This window comes from Oculina patagonica, chromosome 13 (genome assembly GCF_052425735.1).
Source record: "Oculina patagonica isolate OP01 chromosome 13, crgOcupat, whole genome shotgun sequence".
NCBI classification, from domain to species: domain Eukaryota; kingdom Metazoa; phylum Cnidaria; class Anthozoa; order Scleractinia; family Oculinidae; genus Oculina; species Oculina patagonica.
In genome coordinates, this window is record NC_135770.1 from 28,478,039 (window position 1) to 28,503,269 (window position 25,231).

The 25,231-nt window shown below is 39.3% G+C and overlaps 1 protein-coding gene across 1 annotated transcript; it reads left to right on the forward strand.

Moving 5' to 3' along the window:
* Positions 1-66: 66 nt before the first annotated feature.
* On the forward strand, positions 67-24,325 carry LOC144634756 (nuclear valosin-containing protein-like). Its single transcript, XM_078493775.1, has 24 exons — positions 67-294; positions 2,089-2,162; positions 3,152-3,201; positions 4,887-4,983; positions 5,624-5,738; positions 6,707-6,821; positions 7,476-7,645; positions 8,354-8,492; positions 9,195-9,394; positions 9,767-9,868; positions 10,475-10,592; positions 11,404-11,545; positions 11,820-11,957; positions 12,935-13,068; positions 13,864-13,943; positions 14,790-14,912; positions 15,453-15,557; positions 15,755-15,817; positions 16,775-16,897; positions 17,972-18,071; positions 19,355-19,461; positions 20,556-20,632; positions 21,290-21,476; positions 24,170-24,325. The coding sequence occupies exons 1-24, from the start codon at positions 178-180 to the stop codon at positions 24,212-24,214; spliced, it is 2,721 nt and encodes a 906-aa protein (XP_078349901.1). The 5' UTR covers positions 67-177; the 3' UTR covers positions 24,215-24,325.
* The last annotated feature ends 906 nt before the right edge of the window (positions 24,326-25,231 follow it).

Genomic DNA, 25,231 nt, shown 5'->3' on the forward strand with positions numbered 1-25,231 from the left:
CTGGAAACGAATAACCTCGTCAGAGACGCCTTGCAGAAATTGATTCTAACTTAGTGTGCATGTGCACGTGTTTTGAGCGAGAAATCAGCCTTAAAAACGTCCATTTCACGAAGAGATGTGGTGATTTTCTTTTACTTGAAACAGAAGAAGGTTGGTTAATTGATAGACTTGTGTAAAATGTTCGGAATGGCGCGAGATTTGGGCCGGAAGAAACAGGAGCGGCGAAAGAGTAGCAACAGACTTCCGAAAGGCGCTTATAGCTTGGATAAACGGCTTGTTCCGCGAGTAAAAGAGGTAAAACTACTTGTTAAAACACTATTTTGTTACCGTTTGGCTTATAACGTAAAAGAAAAGTCACCGTAAATTAGCCTTAAAAAGTTTTAACTGTCCATCTTATATATTGGGTTAAGCTGACTGAAAATAATTGTGAATTTTACTTGTAAAATAGAGTTAACTAATGGAGCTTATTGCAGCCTTTATTTGTCTTCGTTCACAGTTAATTTGTTTACAAACACTCCGAGTACTTAGTTCGCACAAGGAAAATTGCGTGACTCTGCTCTGTGTAAGAGCTGCTTTATTTATCTTAGCTTACAACAATAACTGACCTTCAGATGTCTAGCATCCGGATAAACAACTCTTCATTGTTAGCAACCGTAATCGAAACCAAGTTATGCTTGTACCTATTAAGGTGTGTTGCGTGCTATTTCGTTTCACATTGCGTGCTCATGCACTATAGAGCTCAACTGTAGTTTACTTCGCATAAGTTCTCTATTTTCCCCGCCCCCCTTCCCTTATTAATAAAGCTGGACTACTGGCTTGGGTGCACACCTGCTACTTTTACCTGCACGTAGCAGGCTGGGTGGGGCCCTCGCCCCACCTTAGCTTCTACTCACTCCATTACCTTGCAGGGTGTGTCGCTGCCACCCTTACTGCATTGCTCATTGCTAGGGTGTGTTGCTGCCACCCTCATTTTATTATGTACTGCCACTAGGGTGTGTTGCTGCCGCCCTTACTGCAATTCTCAGTTTTTTAGGGTGTGTTGCTGCCACCCTTATTGCATGCACTTTATGGGGTGTGTTGCTGCCACCCTCATATTACCCCAGGGTGCACCCAACAACCTTTAGTCCCATTTACTGCCAATCATTGTGTATGTGGTCTTTATTTACTATGTTAAGCGATTAATTTGTTAATTTGGTCTAAAGTTGTTTCGTACACAAACGTTGTTCATTGAAGTTTACTGCCTTTTATAACAATCTCATAATGAAACAACAGCTTTATTTAGATAGATAATTCAATTTTCTGACAGTAATGATGTAGCCTTAATGGTTATCAGACTGGCTCTTAATCTTAAAGGAACATGTAACCCTCCAGCATTTTTCTCAGGCTGCCCAGCTGAGAACATGACTGATATCAATTTATTCTTCTGGGCATACAGAGTCAGTGTGAAAGTAGTGTGAAGTGCGCAGTGGGCAGTATTCAAATCCAGACCTGCTTTTATATCCAGGGCGGGTACTCGGGATTTTAAGTGACGGGGATGATCGATGGATCTTTTTTGGGTTTGAAATTTTCGGATTTCCGGGATTTTTTTGGGTTGGAAAATTTGGCAAGTATTTTTTTGGGTGACTTGATTTAGATAGGGGATTTTTTTGTGTATTAAAGACGAACTTAAGTGCCTTGGCGCGGCCTTGGCGTATTTATGGCGTATTTAAACAAAACGAGCGTTCTTTGTGTTATATTATTGCCCCTCCTGGCAATTTAGGGGTAATTTGACAAGGGATTTTTTGGGGGGTTATTTTTGGTCCGGGGATTTTTTTGGGTAATGTCAAAAGACTTAGGGATTTTTTTGGGTCATGAGTTTTGCCTCCATTCGATCATCCCCGTCATTTACAAGCCCGGAGTACCCCCCCCCCCCCCGGGCTTTTATAGCGATTTTGCCACTGTCAGTAGCTCCTACAATGCAGGTGATTCTGCCCAAAAACATTTCACATATTTCATGAAGCAGCATCTCCAGCTTCATCTGTTTGATTGAACACAAGACACTGGATCTTAATAATATTTATTGATCTTTTTATCTTGATTCCTTAACAGTACTTGAATCAGTTTCGGAAAGGACACCAACCAGATATTGAAGAGCTTGTGAACCATTTACAGGCAAGATACAGGTAACTTGTCTCCTTTCATTTTGACACAATCTTTTCCATAAAATAAATATGAATTACTGCTGGTGTTAAAATTAATCCCAACAGGCTCATAGCTCTCAGTGCTTAACTCTGGATTCTGTAGCATGAAGCAGCTAGGTACTGTCCCCCCCCCCTCCCCTGGATGGGATGCTAGTCCATTGCAGGTTACTCCCCAGCATTCCATCAGGTTGCCCCCACAATTAACCACAGGTAGCCCAAGCTCCTAAAGGAGCTGTCAACATATAGACCACATATGACATAGAAGAGGATAGGTAAGTCGATTTTATCGGATATTTTCCCTTTATTTTGAATTATTTTTTACGATCGTATCCTTAGATAGGGTACCTAATTTAAATTCCCATACAAACCAAAAAAGGTATCTTATAACAATTTTGTAGGTATTACGCAACATTTGTCATATGTGGTCTTCCGTATATGTTGATGGCTCCTTTAGGAGCTGTTTTGGGCTACCTGTGCAATTCACAGCTTCCCATTTATACTTCTGGGTTGTGAGAGTAGAGAACACAACACAATGACCCCAGTCAAGGCTCAAACACTGACCGTTCAATCCAGAGTCTGGCACACAAACCATTAGGCCATCATGGTTCTCATGAAAGGGGTTATATGGTGAGTGATTGCATAATTCACCTGCTGGGTGCTATGCATCAGTCACAGTGAAGCAACAAGAATTATGGTGAGGCAAATATGGCTTCACGTCTTGTAGCTCAAGAAGTTGTGTTGTGACTCTTTTGCCATCAACAAATACCAGTAGTAGAACAGTAGAACAGAAACGTCTTAGCTGGTCCTGTATGCCATGGCCTCCCAACCCTCCAGCCTAACAATACATTCATTTGATAGGTGCATAACATGAGGTGACTCTATGGTAAAAAGTTTTTAATTCATCAATGACAGCAGTTAATGCAGTGCATGTGCTTTATACCATTTTATGTGTTATTTAAATTTTTTTACAGTGAGTATTCTAGAAGAAAGAGAAGAGCCTTCAAGCTGTCTGTTGAGAAAGGTAAAAACACATTATTATTATTCATAAGTCGCGTGGAGGAATGGAAATGTTACACAGTCAAGTGCTTTTGAGCTGTTCTAAAATAAGTGAAGTTGATAATAGAACTGCAGCATATGGATAGAAGTTTACTTCAATGTTTAAATTGTGAGCCTAGGTATTTTTGGGGACATGTATATTTTGGAAACTATTTTTAACTAAACGCCTGACTACGTGTACCCAGGCAGTCGTAGCTAGTTGTTACACTGAGAATGAAAAAAAGAAAACTTAATGTAAGCGCCCCTATACTACAGGCTGATCCCTTGTTTTGATTTGGTTAATAGTATCCCTGATCCTGATTGTTTATTTAGTAATCTATGAAGTCATACTAGGTGGCTCGTAACGTGCTCTTAAGTCGTCTCGCGTTTCCATACAGAACGCATGTTGTGCAGACATCTATTGTGTAATTCAATATGGTTTTAATCGGTTTCGCAAGCACTTGTACTCGGAAGGAAAGAAGTTTTCTGTTAGTTATAACGAAGGAAGGAAAGGTTTTATTAATGACAACTCTCGCAAGCGCTTCGAGAAATGGATAACTTCCCACTTAAAATCCGACACTGCCCGTGTAAAAAAGAGACCAGGATCCCAAGATCCCGGCAAGATGGTGATATCCCACCGGGTTCCCGACCACGAAAAAATTCCTGGCACGTCGGGATCCCGCCAAGAATCTTGATGAGACCGGGATCCCGGCAAGATAGCAGAATTTCCCACCACGGATCCCGGCAAGAATGTTGCCGGGAATTATATTCTCGCCAAGATCCCGCCAAGAAAAAAATCCCAGCAAATTTTTCACAGCGTGAATAAATCTCGGTAGTGTTCCCAAGCGAGAACTCACTTCTCAGTTCTCACCGGGAGAAAGTCGATGCTTTGAAATTCTCACAGATAATATTTTGCTGTGGTCGGAACGCAAGTCATGGTGTGTATTGATGAAATAAACTTAAAGTACTAATGAAAGAAGTATATAAACCATTTATTTTTAAAATGTCAAAAAAATTTAATACCATGACGTTTCTGAAGATCTAGATTTGATAGCTCATTTGGTATAATACGAGTTTCAATCGATAGGTTCACTCATAAATGTTCGCTCGTAAATTAATTTGCCGTAAGGCTTGAGGACTGACCCGTTCCAAGTTCCGAGATCGCTCAACGTCTCTTTGTGTGGGTCTACCACGAACGACATGCTTGTTTGTATGCCATTTCAGCGCTCTAGAAATAATGGAATCAGTGCTATAAACTTTCAACGACGACAGCTTCTCTTGTATTGCGTGCAGACTGGAACTTACACATGTCTTTAAGCCCTGACGGTGATTTGTGAGAAAAAATGAAAAAAAAAAAAAAAAAAAAAAAAAAAAACACCTGCCTGGGTAATAAGGAAGTTGTTATTTTCCAAGAGTAGTAGACCATTGCAGATAAACCAAACTGCTCTAAGTACTCTAAGTGTTGTTTAAGTTACTGATTAACTTTTTTTTAGTGGTAAAAGTGAAGATGTACATGTAGTTGTAGGCTTTTAAATAACAATGGAATTATTGATTGCAGAATGTGGTTTTTTAAATCTTTCAATAATAATAATGATGATGATGATAATGATGATAATTTTAGATATGTTTCCCAATCTTTTTACAATTCTACGTACTTGTACACCTTTTCAGTTTACGATGCCATTTTTAAGGAGAGAGAAGAAGATAAGCACCTACAGGAACTGGAGGAAAGGTTTCTTCAAAAAAGGAAAAACTCACCTGATTTTAGGTACTAAAAGAAAATGTTATAACAAAATATAGCTCATCAAAAATGATATCTCACAGTGAAAAGAATATATGGATTAATAATGTTAAACTTTTGATCAGAACAAGCGAGGGTTTCAAGATGTTTTGAATTAGGCGTCAGCAACTGGAAGATTAGGCGGATGTGACAACACCGAGCTTGTTTGTCGCAAGTTGATTGCTATGACCAGAGTAACCGGTGACATATAATCAAGTAGCCAGCAGAACTCCAGTGGTTTCTGGCCTGTTTTGAAAACCCTGAGATAGTATGCATTTTTCTTATTTTGCATGAGTGATGTATGAAAATGTAGTTGTTGATAGCCTTTGTGTTTAAGTTCTCAGTAAAATGCGCTTGTCTGTACAAAAGCTTTTACAAAATTACGAGAATCTGTAGTTGTGTGCTAATTCTTGATATTGTTTCCAAAAGGTCTTGATGGCAGAAGGAAAGTGATAATTTCTTAGAAAATATACAAACTTAAGTTTTGAGGAAGACTTTTTTAGACAGTTTCTAACTGTAATTTTCAGTTCAAATATCGCACCTGAGTTTTCCTCCATGATATGTATGGTAATTACTGCTTACAGTATAACTAATATTGTTTAGCGCATTTTGTTCTTTTTCTTTTCAGAGATCTTAATAATGATGATGATAGTGACGATGAAAAAGGAAGCGATGATAAGGGTTTAGAGTTATCTAGCGACAGTGAATTGTCTCTAGAAGATGAACCATTAATGGAGATACAAGTGAGTTCTGACAGGATACTTCATATATGGTTGTAATTACCGTATTTATTCGATTAAGCCCCCAACCTCGAATAAGCGCCCACCTTGAATAAGCGCCCACCCTGTAGGTAAGAAAAGTTAATAAGCGCCCAGCCTTGAATAAGCGCCCACCCCCACCCCCCTAAAATGAGGGCACAAGAGGAATTTTGATTATTGTTGAAGTTGAGATTAAAATTGACTTTTAGTACTACTAAGAGACTCCCAGGGGGGGCGTTTTTGGGGGGGGGGGAAACAATCAACCAGAAATTCCCCCTAAAAAAACAAAAAAAAAAAAAAAAACAAAAACCCCCCCCCCAAGAGACTATCCCGAAGACCGAGTTTTTTTAATTTTTTTACTGAAACTTTCAATGAACATTTAAAATTCAGCTTTCGTACACCTTTCACGTTTAGTAAATATTATACATTTCTTTCTTGCAAAATAAACATATTACTTGCTAATTAAAATTGGTAAAAATTTAATAAGCGCCCAACCTCGAATGAGCGCCGACCCTCAAGGTCCAAAAATTTAATAGCGCGTAGGCGGCTTAATCGAATGAATAAGGTAATAAAGAGAAGACATTCTCACTCAAAATGGAGCAAAAATTTCAGGCCATGAATACCGGTAGTTAACAAAAGTGCTTTGCCTGTAGTTTTCTATTAATTGAATGCACAGATGGCAAAGTTTTGTCAATGTCTATGTTATGGCCAATGCCCAATTCCCTCTATGGCGCACGCCTGCAGGGAATCATGGTAGTTGTATTCATCAAACCACGCACGAGACATAGCAACGATGAACACAACTACCGTGATTCCCTGCAGGCACACACCATAGAGGGAATCGGCATTCTGCAACATGAGAAGTTTAATATTTGAAAGTGATAGTTTTTGTAGCGAGTCTTGCAAAAGTGCATAAAAGGCTTTGTAAACTTTGTTATCAATTTCCTTTGCAGGACACTAACATGATGAATCAGTCCATGCAGTCAATGTACAAGGCTACAAGTTCACGGCAAACTTCTGAAGATGAGGGAGAAGCAGACTGTTCTAAATCAATTGAAAAGAAAGCAGGTATATTAACATGTAAATTAAAAAGATGGTGAAACTTTTTTCTACCAGCTCAGAGCTGCATTAATGAATCCACATTCAATGTTTTTGTTTTTCTAGTTGAGAAAATATTATCTGCTACATGTACTGTGCATTTGATTTATAGCATACTATTGTCAACCAGCTCTGGGAAAATTATCTTTTAAGTGCTGTAATTCTAATAATTATTTTTGAGAATGATAAACATCTTGCTTCTCCTTAATACCTTGGGAGGTGCAACCCTCCAAGTTAAGACCATTTTAGTCACCATGGCGACTAAAATTTTGGAGCTGGCGACAAATTTGGAACCAAAGTTGCCAGCCTGGCGACTTAAATTGAGAAGAAGGATTGAAAGCGTGAGCTTAATTTAGCGACTAAACTTTTTCACTAGCGACCAAACTTGAGCAGTTGGTGGCCAAATGGCCACTGAGGAAAAAAATAAACTTGGAGGGTTGAGGTGAAACAAATAACGAAGATCTCCAATTACATTGTTAAGATTAGATTGTGTTGCTCAGAGACTGATTGGCTGTAATCTGACTCTAATCAATGGGTTAAGAAGATTAACTCCCAATCAGCCAATTAATACTCACAGTTGTCCAAAATGTTCATTTGTTATGTTAAGTGCTTGTTTCTTTACAGATACACTCTCACCAGAAGGTGGCAGTCTCCATATTGATCAAAATCATTTAGCAAGTTCAAGTACATTGTGTCAAAATGAGGAGAGATCACTAAACATGATGGGCAGCTCTGGTGAACCCCAGTTATCAACACAGGATAATAAATCTCAAAATAATCCTGGGCTCTTATCTGTGAGTACATGTACATTATTTTCATTATTTCTTTTATTAACTAAAGACAACTTTCTACTGGCTCCTGAGTTTACTTAATTTACAGAATAACAGAAACACATGAAAACATCCTCCTCCTGTAGGAATGCACTTATAGACAGTTGGCAACCCTCCATGTTAAGCTTTTTTTTTTGGGGTTTTTTTGGGGGTTTGGCCCCGGCGATGGGGGGAGTTTTTTTAAAAAGGGGGAAAAGGGGAAAAAAAAAAAAAGGGTTGTGGTGAGTTTAGTGTGTTGGAACACAGGTTTGAGCCAGTGGTCCAGGCTCGCGCCCTGGCCAGGACCAGTGAGTAGTGATCTTGAACAATGCACTTTAAGTGCATTGTTACTTTACTCTCACATTGTTATGCTCCACTGAGGAGTATAAATGGATCCAGCGAATTTAATACAGGATTTTGGGGTAACCTTGCAATCGTCTAGGTAACGTTGCCCGGGGGGTCGGTTTTTTTTTTTTTCCCCGTTGCATCACAGGCCAAGTAGAATTACTCCTATTCACTTCATACTACAGAAACAGGGATAAGCTCTGGCCTGATGGGCCACTAGGCTTGATAGCAGACTTAACTTTAACCTTGCATGACTCTTTTAGTTATTAGACAAGTTCTGTTTTTGAAAAACAGTTACTGGTGAGTCATGTATTGGTTATACTGATTAAATGTGTGCATTTGTTTCAGAATAAAATTTCCAATCTAAGTGGCAAAAGAAAAAGACTTTCTGATGGAGAAGGGAAAAGAGCAGGGACAACACCCAAGAAGTCCAGGAAAAGCTTGGAGAAGAATACCAAGGAAAAGGAAAAACAACCTGCAGATCCTGGTAAACATGGAATTTTTTAAATTGTTGTTTGAATTTAGCTCTTGTGTATATACATGTAATGGGACATTGTTTTAATATACCACCAAATATTTAAAATTAACCTTAAAGGAAAGGACTATGGCTGAAAGTGTTAAATGTTGGCTTTTACCACCCCTCCTCCCATCTCAACACAATGGGAATTGTCAAATACATTTGAACAACTAATTGTTTAAAGCCAAGGTCTAAACCCATACTCTTTCATTCACTGTCATCGACAGAAAAGGTACACTTTTGATAGAAAAATGTTACCCCTTTCACATACCACAGAAAGGATACCCCATCTCTTTTTTTAATTTTTACTTCAATAACCTGTTTAAGATATTTTGCAAGGGCCTTTAATACCTAAACGACAGTTTTCCCTGCTTTTATGATCGTATAAATTACTTCAATTTGTAAAATCTTTTCCCTTTTGCATGCCTACTGCCTGAAAAAGGCACCATTTTCAGGTGAAGCCTTGTATAGTCCACTGTAGGGAGCACCCTCCCCCCTGGGGACCTCCTGGAAAAGAGCTGAGGGAGGCACTGTGAGATTTAAGTGTCTTGCTAAAAATCTCAACACAACAACCAAGACAAAGCTTCAAAATCCAATTTACAAACCATTTGGCCAGCATGCATCTCTTATGTAACATAATTTGATAAGATGTGTGTTATTTATTTTTGTCAGAGTTTGAGCCAGCTCAGTCATCAGTAAAATTTTCAGACATTGGAGGCTGTGACGATACTGTGGAACAAGTTTGTAAACTGCTGGTTCACATGAAGCACCCAGAAGTGTTTCGCACACTTGGGGTGACCCCGCCCAGAGGGTTCCTCCTTCATGGTCCTCCTGGCTGTGGCAAGACCCTGTTGGCTCATGCTATTGCTGGGGTATGTTCACATGGATTGTGTAGTTCCAGAAAATACCCATAACCCCCCCCCCCCTAAAAGATGGTGTTTTGGTTTGAACCCCCACCCCTTTGGAAAATGGCAGTTTAACTTGATACTTTTCTTAGAAAATTTTGCCTGTGAAATCCCCCACCCCTTTGGAATTCCCAATGACCATCCATGGTTTGGTATGGATATTTTCTGGAACCACACATTTTACTAGATATACTGTAGCAAAATTCAAAAAGGCGAAACAAAAGGATAAAAAGTTACAAGTGTCAAAATATATTGTGTATTTATAGCATTACAGTGCTACTAAATTATCGTGTTTGGGGACAGTTTATCTTACATTGCATATCAAACCTTTTGCTATAGGAGTTGGAAATGCCATTTATCAAACTTGCTGCCACAGAGATTGTTTCAGGAGTGTCAGGAGAATCAGAACAGAAAGTCAGAGAACTGTTTTCACGAGCTGTGGTAAGGAAGCACCTACATTTGAAGGTTCCCTGTACAGAGTGTTCCATATTTACAAGATGTGGTCATTATACAACCCTGTTTTGATAGTGATACTGTAATGATTCGATTAAGTGCCCTCCTTCCAATAAGCACGTGGTCCCCCATTCTAATAAGCGCCCCCATTCTTATAAACTCATGAACATTCACTGTACCATACATGTGTATATTTACTACTAAAATGAACAATTATTTTAAAGAAACTGAACTTTCAACAATTTGTTACTGTTACAGTTTCTTTTACTGTTAGCTTTTTTGATATTTATTAAAGTTTTGCTGTGAAAATTTGGTTGTTTCTCAAAAAATTAAATAAGCGCTCTGTCCCAAATGAGCGCCCTGTTTCGAATAAGCACCCTCCCTTGAGCTGGGCGCTAAATCGAATCATTACAGTAGTAATATAAAATTAATAAACTCACAGTTCGTGCTTTCTCAAGTCTGAGAAACTTGATAACTTGAGTTTAAACTTGATAAAGCGCTCGGGCTGCTTGTTTATTAATAACATTATGTTATAGCAAGTTAAAGCAAAGTCAACAATCAGAGTTATTGTCGGATTGTTCTTTTGTTCCTTAGGCCCATGCTCCATGTGTGGTGTTTCTTGATGAAATAGATTCCATTACACCTAAGAGAGAAACAGCTTCCAAAGACATGGAGAGAAGAATTGTCTCACAGCTTCTTACATGCATGGATGGTCAGTGGAAGTTGATAATAAAATTTGATTTTGTTGTGATGACATTATTTTAAAAAAGACATTATAAGAATTATTCAGTGAGGTAGTGATGTGGAATCTGTGTGCAAAGAAAGCCCTGTCTGATAGTCTAGGGTAGTGGATTTTCTTTTCTTATCCGTTGCCGGATGGGCAAGTATCATTTTTTGGACTTTTTACTTGGCAAATGAAGTAGAGACGCTGTATAAAGACCTTCGGGTTAGCATATAATGGGGCAAGCTCGAAAATCCATTTTCTTTTTACACTGGGAGTGGTCTTCTTGGGTCACACCTTTACATGCATTCACACAAACAACATATGCTGCGCGTTATAGGAGCCTATTTTTGCTGTGCTTGGTATAACAAACAATGTTTGCTGAGCGCTCATTTTATAACTAAATAAGACTGTGCTCCAATAACTTTGACAGATGAACATTCATTTCAAAACCTAAGTATTGGCATTCAAACCATTAAGTGTTGATACTTGAGCTGTTGCATTTAACAGTTAACAGATCAAGTTTTCAAAGGCATTTGTATATATGTTTTTAAGAATTTAAAGTTTTTATGTTGGAAGGGCTTTGTAGAAACAGTGTTATTCCACGTTGCTGCAACATTGACGAGCCTGTTGATTTATGTCAGTTAGTTTTTCTATTTTATACCTAAGATTAGTGGATGTCATTTGGAGATACTAGCACCATGCTATTTACAATCCGAATTCAAATAAAGTTTATGTATGTATGTTCGATTAAAATGTGATAAAGTTCACATCTTGGCTGATGGTATTCTTTACATTGTAGACCTGAACAGCAATCCAGATGCTCATGTATTGGTTATAGGAGCAACCAACAGGCCTGACTCACTTGACCCTGCCCTGCGACGTGCTGGTCGGTTTGACAGGGAAATCTCAATGGGTATACCTGATGAAAAGGCTAGAGAAAGGTTAGAGTAATTAATAAGCATTATCACGCCTGAACTTAATGTTAAAGTTACACTTTACCACTTACAAACAAATTGAAAGGTCCATAAAAAAATTGACCTTTTCAAACACTCACCAAAATAATCTTCAACAAGCAAGGTAACAAATGCCTGGTACATAGGAAGTAGTAAATTAACAGAAAAATAAAAACTATTTATTCTTTACAAATTTCATGTAATCTATCATTTGGAATCAGGTACTTTTACCAAGTAGTGCTAACATTTTATTCTTCTGTAGGATTCTGAGAGTTCTGTGCCAGAAGTTAAGACTAGAAGATGAGTTTCCTTTTGCCATGTTGGCTCGTCTTACTCCTGGGTTTGTGGGTGCAGATCTCATGTCGCTAACACGAGAAGCAGCCTTGATAGCAGTAAACAGGTCTGTTACAAATTACCTTACAAGTCTGTTAACTCACAAGACATACCGGTAGTGTGTTTTTTTTTTTTGGGGGGGGGGAGGGGGGGTCTCAGGTATATTTTAGATGGGTATGTGCTGCCCGGAGACCCAAAGTAGCACCCCGTTTTGGGAAGAATTTGCATCCAAAATGATACCCCATTCTAGAAACAGTTTTATTTTTTAACACCCTGTTTCGGCTGCTGATTATTTGAAACTCTGGTGCGTTCAAAATATCATACCCCATTCTAGAAATTGTCTCTAAAATAAATACCATTATGCCATTTTAGATTGAGAGCCCAAAATCACAACCCCGTTGGGCGGCAGATACCCATATAGGTTATTTGAGGGATCAAGTACCCCCCCCCCCCCAGGTGGCTTAACAAGTACTTCATGCACCAAGTTTAAAATCCAGACTTCAGGGCTGATTATTTCAACAAATTCATCTTATCCCTGATTAGTTTATAGGCAAAACAAGGTTTGCACAAGGACTCTGTGACCATGATTAGACAGTAACTAAACTCAATTATTGCAGCATGGTCAGGTCGAACGGTTGCCATGTCTTACATTTGGAAGGCAATATGACACTATTCATTGTCTGTAACTTGTGTGATTTAGGTAATTTGTGAAGTAATATATCGAACATGAGAGGCAGTGTTTCATTGGGATATCCAAACACTCAAAGAGAGTTGAAAATACGACGTGCGGCGGAGTATTTTTGACAAAATTGGAGGTGTTTGGATAGCCGATGAAACACTGTCTCAAATGTTTGAAATATCTTCTCAATCAAAACAAAAACTAAGAAGTAAACAGAGGTATAATATGGTAAAAATCTATGCTTATTAAGACCGGGTATACAAACCTCCTTCACGGTTATAATTTTTTGTTGTTTTAGCGTGATGAATTATTAATGAGTTTATGAATGGCTTAAATTTGAAACTTAAACAACTGTATCTTGACAGGATATTTCAAGAGCTTGAAAGGAATTCCCAAAACACATGTGCTAATGAAGAAGTTGTCAACCAAACTAGTGAACAAACAGAATCTTGTGATGATACAAAGGAGCACTTGAACAGAGTTCCCAGATCATTTAGTGGTATGTATATCTTTGTGAGGTGTGGTGTCCTGCCCTTATATTTAACAATTAGACTATGAACCCAAGTTTTCTGCAAGCGAATAGTCAATGAAGGGCAGCCAAGTTGACTATTCGCTCACAGAAAACGAGGGCGAGTAGTCTAATTGTTTTGGAAGTAATATATCAAACACGAGAGGCAGTGTTTCATCAGGATATCCAAACACCGAGAATAGAGTTGAAAATACGACGCGCAGCGGAGTATTTTTAACGAAATTTGAGGTGTTTGGATAGCCGATGAAACACTGTCTCGAGTGCTTGATATATCTTCTCAATCGAAATAAACACCAAGGAGTAAACGGAGAAATAAAATCGTAAAAATCTATGCTAATTAAGATCGGGTATCCAAACCACCGTCACGGTAATGATTTTCATTATGTTAGCTTTATGAATTATTAATGAGTTTGAGAAGAAACTTTAAAGGATTGCAGTACTTTCAAGTCAAAAATCACGAAAAAATAGTCCTTTAAAGAGCAACTCATGCACAATCGTGTACTATCAGCAAATTGAAAACAACAAAAGAACCATTCTGATCTGTGGATTTCCAATAGAACACGGCTGAGTTTCTACGAATAGTCTGTGTAGTAACTAGTTATGCATTGGAGAAGGTCTTATTTTGGGTTTGTCAATACCAAAATAATTCAGCTGGCCATTGGCTGTGAAGTCTCCTTCATTTGCAGTTTCAAACGACATAATTTCTTTCCTCAATAGTAGGATCATCACCTATTTGATAATTTACCAGATTTTTTAATGTTGCAGTTGTTGAGTGGCTAAAAGACCAGTCTCCGCTAACAGAAGATGAACTACAAAAGCTATGCATTAGCATGGACGACTTCAAGGTACTGCATGAGTTATTTTTTTTTCTATTAATTGATAAATGATGAATCTTATACACATTTAAACTTGTAATCCTGCAGTGCATGTAGCTTATTTCTCATTTAAAATGCCAATTTGCACTAAAGTTATTGAAATTTTATATCTTCCTGGCAGTCACATGCTATTACCATTAAATTTGCACTGCATCGCATTGTTAAGCAGAGTATTATAATAATAAGTTAATTGCAGTATACTGTAAATGTAATTAGAAGCCACACAACCTCGTACCCAGAGTCTCTCTCTCCATGCCCCAACACTTTCCGCTCTCCCCTATACTCAGTAGTGACAAACACGACCCTTATCTGCCCCTCCCCCATGTTGTTTATTTGTAATCTGCTAGAATCTAGCAGACACGTGACCAGACCAAACCTGGGTCTCTCTTCTCTTGCTCTTGGGGGCAGGAAGAGAAAGACCCTGGGAACGAGGATGGGAAGCCCATAGCGTATTGTTCTTGAGTAAATTGTAATTAGCATAGTGTACTGTTTTTGTCTGAATAAAACTAACTATCAAAAAAATGCTTGCAGCGCTTATGCCTGCATTTGTAGGCTTATTCCTCTTGAAAAAGTCCTGACCATTGGATTTAAAAACAATACATAAATAGAGCAGGTAAAAAAAAATGCTGCTAGAGTAAGACCTAAAAACAATTCAGCTTTTGCTGCACGCATTGCTTGCCCACAATTCTTGGTATTGTTAATTTTAAGTTGGGGGTATCTTCAGATACTCTTAACTATTGAATCACTTTTGTGTTTCACTGTGTAAAGAAATTACTGAAGACGTTTTTTATTTCTAAAATATTTCTCACATGTTAGGCGGCTCTGTTGATAGTTCAACCATCCGCTAAGAGAGAAGGCTTTGCTACCATCCCTGGTGTGACGTGGGAAGATGTCGGAGCACTCAAAGATGTTAGGGAAGAACTCACCATGGCTATACTGGTAAATTTCGTTTGTTGAGTATTGAGGAAATGCATGATGTACGTAACACAGAAAGAAGAACAAGTGCTAGTTTAACACATTTGGAGGGAAGTGCCACGGTATTGACACACCAGCCCAACTTTACAGTCAAACACTCGCACTATTTTCTGATTGAGTCTTTCAACGACGATCCGCCAAAAACGCACTTGTTTCCTCAACTGTGTACTGGCTATGATATTTTGTGTAAACATAGTCTCTAGCAAACACTGCATGTATTGGGAGACATGTTTAGTGTGTCAAGTCCTGGCCAGGTTGGTTAGTTTCGGGCAGTTTACTCTTACAGGTGGGCGCCGAGTCATCTATCTCCGCAAAGATTGAAACGGCAGACTTCACTTTCTTTAAACGTTTTGGGAAAGTACATGCAGAGGCAGTTCGAAGTCTAGTGGTCTACCTTAGTTGCGTATGTTACATGTTACTTAGACATTTATAGCTGGTCTGTGTGGCATTTGTCGTATAGAGACTGATGTATCATGTTATTTTTATGACTTGTATGTCTTTTAGGCTCCAGTGAAATACCCAGAAGAATTCCAAGCTTTTGGCCTTACCCACCCTCCTGGTATTCTATTGGCTGGACCTCCAGGCTGTGGAAAAACCCTTCTGGCCAAGGTACTCAAAAAGAGGTTTTTCAAAATAAATATTATTAGGAAGCAATACACCCGTGCCGCGATTGTTGTCCGTCCGTCCGTCCGGTTCGTTTCTGCCGTATGATGCATGTACTTTCAACCAATTTTCTGGTAGTGCATATTTACGGGTTATGAGCATAGTTAGAAAAGTAACTGTTTTATTTTTGTCTTCTTTTTCAGGCGATAGCTAACGAGTCTGGCATAAACTTCATCTCAGTGAAAGGGCCGGAACTTCTAAATATGGTGGGTCAACTCGAGATAGTTTGAATATAAAAATGTCGAAACTATAATTAAGTGTTAAGCGTTCAGAGTGCAGATGAAGTACTTTTCTTCTTTGCCAGCCACGAACAAAGGCAAAACAACGTCATTTTTTCAGCACTTGCTTACTTGCTGTGTGTTTCATGTTTTCCCTCTCTTGCTGACGGATATGTTTCTTGCCAGCGCTCTTTTGCATCATTTACAAGTTCTACCGCGCTTGTCGATGGTTCCGTGATTTCCCGCGTCTGGCAACAGTGACGTGTTTTTCTGCCCTTGTCGCCGGTTACATATTTTCTCCATTTTATAGCTAGACTAAAGATGTTCGAACGGCATTTGTAAAGCCCACATAACATTTCAGTGTTGTGTCGGGTACCGATAGGTGCCGACAGAAAACAGTCATTGGTTCATCTTCATAAGTACTGACGGTTTAAAACTGTTGGTGTTCTGAATCATGACAACATTCACGTTTGAATAAACCTTTTTGAGCTCGCCAATTCGCCCTTGATACGCTTAAGCTCGGCCTCATTTGCCTTCTGTTGCTCTAGCAGTTGTTTTGCCCATTCAGGAGGCTGATCAGGCGAGCTCTGAGAATTCTCGCGACTGTTGGTTGCGCCAGAATCGCGATCTTTTGATGAGCGAGAGCTCGGGCTGTTATTGTACGGTTCCAACCTGCGAAGAGCACGGGAACTACGCGAACTACGCGAACTGGACTTGTCCTTTCCCATTGTACGATGTCCTTTCGATCTTCGGACGTGAAGCGATAGATAAAACCGAGAATATAGCAGAGAAACACACAAAAAGGTCAGGTAATGGCGAACGGCAACAAGAAAACTGCGAGTTCGGCTTGGCATTGCTCCCAGTTGTGTGTGAGAAAGTGTTCCTAACTGCTTTTGACAGTGAAAGACTTGTTAAATGATGCTCTATTTTGGTTTTGTATTTCAGTATGTAGGTGAGAGTGAGAGAGCCGTCAGACAAGTGTTCCAAAGAGCAAGGAATTCTGCACCCTGTGTGATTTTCTTTGATGAACTGGATGCACTCTGTCCCAGGAGATCGGACAGCGCGGAGGTAACTTGCTGTCGCTCTTTTATAAAACCTTCTTTTAGAGCTGTACAAATCTGTTGCTACAAGAAAAAAATATTTTGTCTCTTCCAGGCATCAAGTGAAGTAAAATTGGCAAAAAAGGACGCTAAGTTTGATGCTCGGAGAGTAGCCTAGAATTTTGAGGTCCATGTTGTAGCCAAGAGTTGTCGTGCGAAAGCCAAGTAACTTTTTCAGTCAAGTGAAAAGTGTAGGTCGGGAGATGTTTTAAATAAAGCCTTGTGGGAAACCCGAAGATTCACGAGAAGAGTTTTCCGTTCTTATTATCCAATCAGAATCTTGTACGAACAGTCCCGAGTACACCGAAAATTGTCACGTCAGCTTAGTTGTACGTCATTGTTACTTGGCAACCTTTCTCGCAGGCTTAGAAAATTTCCTCTTCGCCTTCTTTGTTCGAACGAAGAAAAACCATTATACAACACACAAAAGGCCGGCAGAATGAAAACACTCATTTGCCATGCAGCGTTTTGGAAAAACATCCATTTTGTTTGTCTCTGTACTATCGTATAAACTATAAATAATGTCAATTGTCCAAATGGCATTTGTAAAGCCCACATAACATTTCAGTGTTATGTCGGGTACCGATAGGTGCCAACAGAAAACAGTCATTTATTCGCATTCATTTGTACTGATGGTTTTAGACCGTTAGTGTTCTGAGGAATGACTACATCTGTGTTTGAATTGTGCTGAGTTTTCTTCGCCACAACCTCTCAGCAGTCGTAAGTCTTGAAAGTGTAAGGCCAAATGTGACTTTGTTTGCTTTTCCATCGTACTTAGTTACATTTGAAACATGAGTGGGGATGGCATGGAAATCATGGGGGTGGGGTGGGGGGGGGGATGAAAGCAGTTCACATTTCATGGAAAGAATAAAATCTTCTTCCGGTTGATGAAACTTTCTAGTAATTACTCATGGCGGCCGCGGTTAAACGACTTGGTTCCCGTCTCACAAATACTCATCATGGTAAATCGTGGCTAACAGCTATTCAGCATATCACGTTTTGATAATAAAAAAGCTAATTTTCATGTTTCATTCCTTTCAAGTCAAGTGTAAGCGTACGAGTTGTAAATCAGGTGCTAACGGAGATGGATGGACTGGAGGCAAGAAAACAAGTGTTTATCATGGGAGCCACAAACCGACCAGGTGAGTTACAGGAGCCATTTCACGATTTTTCAGTCAAATGCCTTCAAATCGACGGAAACCTCCAGGGCTCGAGACTAACTTTTTGGCTAACTAGCCAAGTGGCTAGTGACAGCTTTGATTTCACTAGCCAAAACTGATTTTCTACTAGCCACAATTTTAAGCATAGTTCTTTTTTACGGTGGGGGTGGGGGGGAGGGGGTGAAAACAATGTCCGATAATGTTTAAACCTTTAGCCGTAAAATGTTCCTTAAATCTTCACGTTTTTTCCCCTTAAAAATTGGGCTTTGTTCTTCACTATAAAAAATTGTACATGTACATGCGTTTTTGTCAACTAGAATTTTGTTTAAAGCTTCACATTCTATAATTTCAACAGTTTACTTGTTAGTTATAATTATTCTCTGAGAGACGATTTTAATAAATGCGGTTTCTTGCCACTTATGCCTGATTTTTTCACTAGCCATTTTGGCTAGTGAAAGTCCAAAATCTATTAGCGAAAACTGCATTTTTACTAGCCTTTGGCTAGTTGGCTACCGTTAGTCTCGAGCCCTGACCTCTAATTAATAGTTAACTAACTAAGAAAAATAACCAGAGGCAAGAATAACCAACTCGTCATTCTCATACTCAGAGGCCTTGTCCTCCTTGACCAGCGGTCGAGAAATCGCATTATAGCAAGGATTGTTTAGATTGGAGACGATTGAGACGGATTACATGGCGTAACTTCTTCAAGCGTTTCTATAACCCCGCACGCTTAGGAAGACTTAACCGACCGTTTTTATGGAAGAAGACAATCTTGCGATACTGCAGGTCAAAAAGTGATTTTGAACTGACTAAAGGCCTCTGTATACTTTGGGTGCCCTGAGTTTTCCTCTTAACCCTTAGAAATTCTTTTGGTTTGATAAACAACCAAGATTTTAGAACTATCATGGAAAGAACAGCGGGTAAAAAAAGGGAGATTTTAGAAATGTAAATGTTGTTTATAGTTGTCATGCAGTTTAGGGTTTTTCTTAGCTTTATAACTTTTCTGGACGGCTAGTTTACAGGCATGCCACTGAAACAAAGGAAACAAGTATTTTAAATAAACTTAACATGGTTAAAAATCCCAACTAGCAGGAGGCAGACCAGTTGGCTATTTACAAAGCGTGACAGAGGATTTGAACTCGGGACGACGGAGAACAAATCCAGCTAGTGACAGGGGGGAGGGTTTGAATCCGAGACCACTGGATTACAACATCAGCGCCCTAAACCACTTGGTCACTCTGCCTCACTTATGCTTCTTTTCGTAGATATTATCGATCCCGCTGTACTAAGACCTGGTAGGCTCGATAAAGTGCTGTTTGTTGGTCTACCGAACACTGAAGACAGGGAGGACATTTTACGAACACTCACCAAGGTGTGTAGGACAACGGATGTAAAATAATTCACGGCAGTAGTCTGGGACTTGCGTTCAGATAGGCGAGCAGAGGTGTTTTTCAGACATATGGGGTTTAAATGCTCGATGGGTTAAAAAAAAACTTAAAAGTACTTAAATAAATTAATAAAATTCTCATCTGCGGTTCCGGTTCACACTGCCTTTCGAATTGTAAAAATCCCGTCCAAGTGTTTGTATCCGGTAAGTGTAAACGCACCGGCGGTCAGTTAGAACGACAGTTATTTTTTGTGACTCTCTATTTCGCTTTTATCGTCTACATTAGAAATATACCTAGATCATAGGAAGGCCAGTATAATGGTTTTATTTTGTAGAACAGTATCGCTCCATCTTGATTGACTGTAGTAACGGATGTGCTGAAAAAAAAAAAGAAAAAGAAAAAAAATGATTAACAGCGGAGGCATCTGTAGTGTCCACTATTTCAAGTAGGGACTTATTAGAAAGTGGGAATGACTAAAGTTAAAGAGGATGATAAGAGACTTATAATATAAGCTCTCGAGAATATTGGTATTGTGAGGGTCCTAAAATTTGGAATTCTCTCCCAATATCGATCACTGGTTCGACTAGTTTTTCTACTTTTAAGAAAAAATGAATAAATAATAATGGATTGATGCGTGGAGAGGAAGAACTCAGAAAAAAATTCTGAGTTCACAGATGGGACTCGAACCCATGACATTCCGTACACTAGTCGGACGCTCTAACCACTGAGCTACTGAGAACTCTAATGGTGAGCAGTGGTCATTTGTGGGTGACACAACGACTGCATCGCGCAAATCACATTATGTCAATGAACACACACATTTAACTGCATCACGCAGTCACGTAGTACTTGATTGAATTTTTGATGAAAGGAGACTGAATTGACCTAGCCGCACATCGACAACTAAATCACTAACATATTGCTAACAAAGGTGGCCTCCTCTATAAGCCTGGTGGTGTCTTGGAGGTCTCCTCGCCCTACCTAAGTGTTAAATTTGAGGCGACTTAAAAAATTAAGGAAGGATTTTCTTAATGTCACTGAGTAATTTTTTCATTGTATTTCACTGTCGCTCTTTTAGGACGGCAAGAAACCAGTCCTGTTGCCTGATGTTAGTATCAAAGATCTCGCACGTGATGAAAAATGTGAAGGTTTATCGTAAGTATCTGTTGCTGTGTGTAACCCTCGGTATTCTACGTTAGATTTTAACAGCAATATATTGCCAGAATACAAAACAAAAAAGGTGCACTGTACTTGCATAAAATTTCAACAAATTGAAAGTGTGTTTCCGTGCTTATAGCGGACAATCAGTTTGAGTATTTTTTACTTTCTCAGCGATTAACTTCAGATTGTGTTGTAACATTGTGCGTCCTCCCATGTTTTTCACCCAGTAGTTAGCCAGCACCATTTTACATAAAATTTGTTGTAACAATAAGGGTTGCAGTGCCCTAATGGTTGGCGCGTTTGACTTCAGATTGAAAGGTCTTGGTATGAGCCCTGGCCGAGTTCACTGAAATGTGTTATTGGTTTTATTAGGTTTTAAATACAGGGCATTTTGCTTTGACAGTGCCTCGCTACATGCACCCATGAGTATCAACATGATCAATGGGTACAAGAAATTGGTTTGAGTTTTTTTTGTTTTGTTTTTTGCCAAATGCTGAGTGTGACTTGCGATGGGCTAGCATCAATATTTTTCTGAATTGCTTTATGGAAACCGCGCCAGTTCCTATCTGTTATTTGATCTGGCTTCTCGGATCCTTTATTTGAATTTCACTATATAGTGACATTTCACTAATTACAAGTCTGTCTTTGCAGGGGAGCTGATCTCGCAGCACTCGTTCGCGAAGCTTGTATGGCGGCTTTACGAGAATGCATAAACGTACGCTCCACGTGTCACGTGTCCATCGAGAACCAGCTTCCTCTGGAGCAAAGCCCCCTGGGGGTAGGGCAGAGGCATTTTTCTGCAGCCTTTCAGAAAGTGAAGCCATCAGTAAGCAAGAAGGTAGGGATTTTTAAAAATACGAGATGACTGCGGAATACCCGGGGTGCGACAAATGCAGACTGCAGACGTTTTAAATATATATCGTGTTCACATTACCATTATTGAGAGCTACCCTTAAACAGGCTCACCGGAGAGCTATTCAGGATAACCGGAGTGCCAGTCCCTCAGATCTGCATTTGTCGCATAACCGCGAAATGCCCTACCGCTTAAAAGGCTAAAAGGCATTCCAGAAAAGCATGGATGCGCCTTGTTGAATAAAGTACATTTGATCATGCGATAGGCAGATATATTACACGTATAACAAACGCAAAAAAAAAAACAGGTGAATAAATTTCAGGATAGAAGGTGTCTTGGACCATCAGGTTAAAAAACGTTAAGCTAATATTGTTTCAAACAAGGTATGCATCGTTTTCTCGTAAACTCTGAATATGCGCTTGACACGAGCCTTTAAACTGTTTTAGCACACTCCCTTATAACTTTATTACACGAGTGCCGCGCCCTTGCGGGAAAAAGGCACTGCACACAACTTCAAGTCAAGTGCACCGGGTTTCTCGCCTGCCGCACGATTGGCACGATTCGCATATTTTCTTGCGTTTGACATCAGTCACATAGTTCCCACTCTTGACGCCGGTTACGGGTATTTCCTGCCCTTGGGACAAATTACATTCTTTCCCCTGCTACCTGACCTGTTCTGTGTTTTCCCGCTCTTGGCATCAGCTAAGGGTTTTCCCGCCCCTGCGACAAGTCATATGTTTTCCGATCCTTGCCACGAGTTCCAAGTTTTCCCGCTCTTGGCACCGGCTACAGGTTTTTACCCCCCTTTGCGACAAGTCACATGTTTTCCCGCCCTTGCCACCAGTTCCAAGTTTTCCCGCCCTTGACACCGGCTACAGGTTTTTCCCGCCCTTTGGCATCAGCTAAGGGGTTTTCCCCTTTCATGTTTCCCCGCCCAAGCCACCAGTCCAGGATTTCCCACTTTTGGCACCGGGTACGGGTTTTTCCCGCCATTGTGAAAACTTGCATGTTTTCCTGACAGTACCACCAGTTCTAAGAATACGCGCTCTCGGCACCAGTCACTTGGTTTGTTCTGATTGGCGCCACAGCGGGTGGCTTTAACATTCCTTTGGTTTTGTTTTAGCAAATGGCGCAGGGATGGCGCAGGGATGGCGCAGTGGTGAGAGCGCTCGCCTCCCACCAATGTGGCCCGGGTTCGATTCCGGCCCGGAACCATAATGTGGGTTGAGTTTGTTGTTGGTTCTCATCCTTGCTCCGAGGGTTTTTCTCCGGGTTCTCCGGTTTTCCTCCCTCCACAAAAACCAACACTTCCAAATTCCAATTCGATCTGGAATCAGTGGGATCAAGAAGAGCCACCTTGTGGAAGATCCCACTGGAAATTCCCGTTATTATTCCCGTTATTATTATTATTATTATTATTATTATTATTATTATTATTATTATTATTATTATTATTATTATTATTATTATTATTATTATTATTATTATTATTATTATTAAATGTAATTGGTGACTGCCCTGTTGAGATTCTCTTGGATTTTGCGGTACATTGAGGCAATTTATCCGAGTTGATCATTTAACTTTTTTCTTCAGTGTCTCCTGTCTGTAAGGGAGAATTGGGTGTTGATCACTGTTAAGTATTTAAGGTTGCTGTCGATGGAATCTGGTCAAATGTCGCAAAATTTTAGGTTTTTGCTCCTCGTTTAGATAAAACATTATTAATATTAATAGCTAAAGGTATCATAATCCGATAATCCTAGTTTGGGCCCGTTTATATGAGAAACCAAACTTCTCCCTCCCAATTTCACGCGTGCACTGTATGTTCAGACTTGTCCCTGGTAATGAGTCAAACATTTACTTCGAAAAAAGTTGACTCGCAAATCCACCGGAACTGGAATTGTAGTGGATTTGAATATTCCATTTACAACGCATAAGAAGCTTGACAAAGTTCTTTGTTGTATGTTTTTGTTCACTTTTTGGCACAATACAATACAATCTTTATTTAACGTGGTCTGCAACACTTAGCTAAAAAGCTAGTTTTCAGGTGCGCCACGAAATAAAAATACAAAATAGAAAAATAAAAACTTCTTGGAAGTGTATTAAAATGAATTAAGCTATAATTAAGAATAACTACGAATTACAATATTGTCTAACTAAGATTAAAAATATAAAAATTTAAAATTTACAAATTAGAAAAAAATTAAAATATTATTAAAAATAGTAAAATAGCAATAATAAAAATTGACAAACTACTCGGTTAAAGTCCCGTAAGATTTAATGTTCTTAGGTTCGTTTTAAAAATCGTGTAAGTTCTTATTTTCCTTGTGTCGTCTGGTATAGAGTTCCACAGTTTCGATGCAGTATATCTCCACGATTTAAGGCCATATTTTGTTGAATTTACTTTCGGAAGGTCCACAATTGTGTTGCCTCTGAGGTTATAAGTGGACCGGCATCGCTAGCTAATATCTTAAAAACTTGGCAGTGCGAAGCAACGTATCAATAGAAATGTTCTGGTTACGCAGTTATAAACTCAAAGCAGAAGATTGTGCCCGGTCGTGGACCTTCCAAAATAAATCTTTGCGTCCCTGTTTGTTCTTTTGAAGTTTAAGGTGTTTCATAACCATTCCCCTCATATTGTGACTTTCGCTTTTGCTTACGTTTTTGTTATTGTAAAACAGGATCAAGCTTTGTATGGAAAAATGACGACTTTGACGCCGACATGACGATGGTTTTAAGCTGACGTACAAGCAAGACAAATTCCAAGCAGATTTACTCAATAATTTTTAAAAATAAGGTTGCTATTTGGTAGCTTTATTTAATTGTACATGATGCTTCAGTTCAATCGAAAAATATTAGAAAGTTATCTGTAAGAAAAAAATTATGTATGTTTATGAATAAAAAACAGAAATGTTTAAAGACGCCAAATAGAAGGGTTTTTTTGTGTGTACACCCAAAAAAAATTGAGCGGGGGAAGTCATAAAAAAAATGTATTTTACCAAAAAAATGGAGGGGCCCGCCCAGGCCCATCCCCTGAATCCGCACCTGCGTTTTACTGCGTTTAACTGTGTAGTAGGTAATTCTCTTGCGCTCGGTTTTTTTTTCTTCAATGCTGTACTGTGTTTCTTTGACCAACATGAAACGTCCGAGTGTGGATTTTTAAGTTCATTGTACGGTTGGTCAGTAGCTGGATACTGGCGAACTGTGAAGTCGAGAGCCTCAAGTTCTCGAGATTTGAAAAACTGACTGAAAGATTCGGAAATTAAAGGCTAATGATCTGGTACCCACCATGTTACCGACAATGCTGTTGTTAAATTCCCTACATCATTAAATACTAATTGAAGCAATTAGGAATTTAAAATTTACATATAAACGAAGAACAACTTTTCAGAAAAATCTACTTTGAACGGGAACGACTGAATTTTGAACATGATTACCCTGAGTTAATACTGTGGTCTAGGTCTAGCTATCTTTCTCGTCTCTATCACACAATTACGCTCAACAAAGCTGTTTTTTGCTAATCCGAACGAAAATTATATACTCACTTTGTTGAGTTCTCAAACTTTATTCTTCCGATTACTCTTAGTTCATAATTTCTTTTAGATTAGTATGCAGTGGAACCTCGATATAACGGAGGGCCAAGGGACGGCAAAATAATCGTTCGTTAAACGGAAGACTTCGATGTATAGAGGTTCGTTAAATCGAGGTTCCGCAGTATGACGAGAGAGTGTTGCATTACGTTG

Bases quoted from the DNA above. Each gene is read 5' to 3' on its own strand.
- LOC144634756 (XM_078493775.1), top strand. From the start codon at position 178: ATGTTCGGAATGGCGCGAGATTTGGGCCGGAAGAAACAGGAGCGGCGA. The intron at 11,958-12,934 runs GTCTGTTACAAA...GTATCTTGACAG, and splicing joins GCCTTGATAGCAGTAAACAG to GATATTTCAAGAGCTTGAAA. The intron at 19,462-20,555 runs GTGTGTAGGACA...TCGCTCTTTTAG, and splicing joins TTTTACGAACACTCACCAAG to GACGGCAAGAAACCAGTCCT.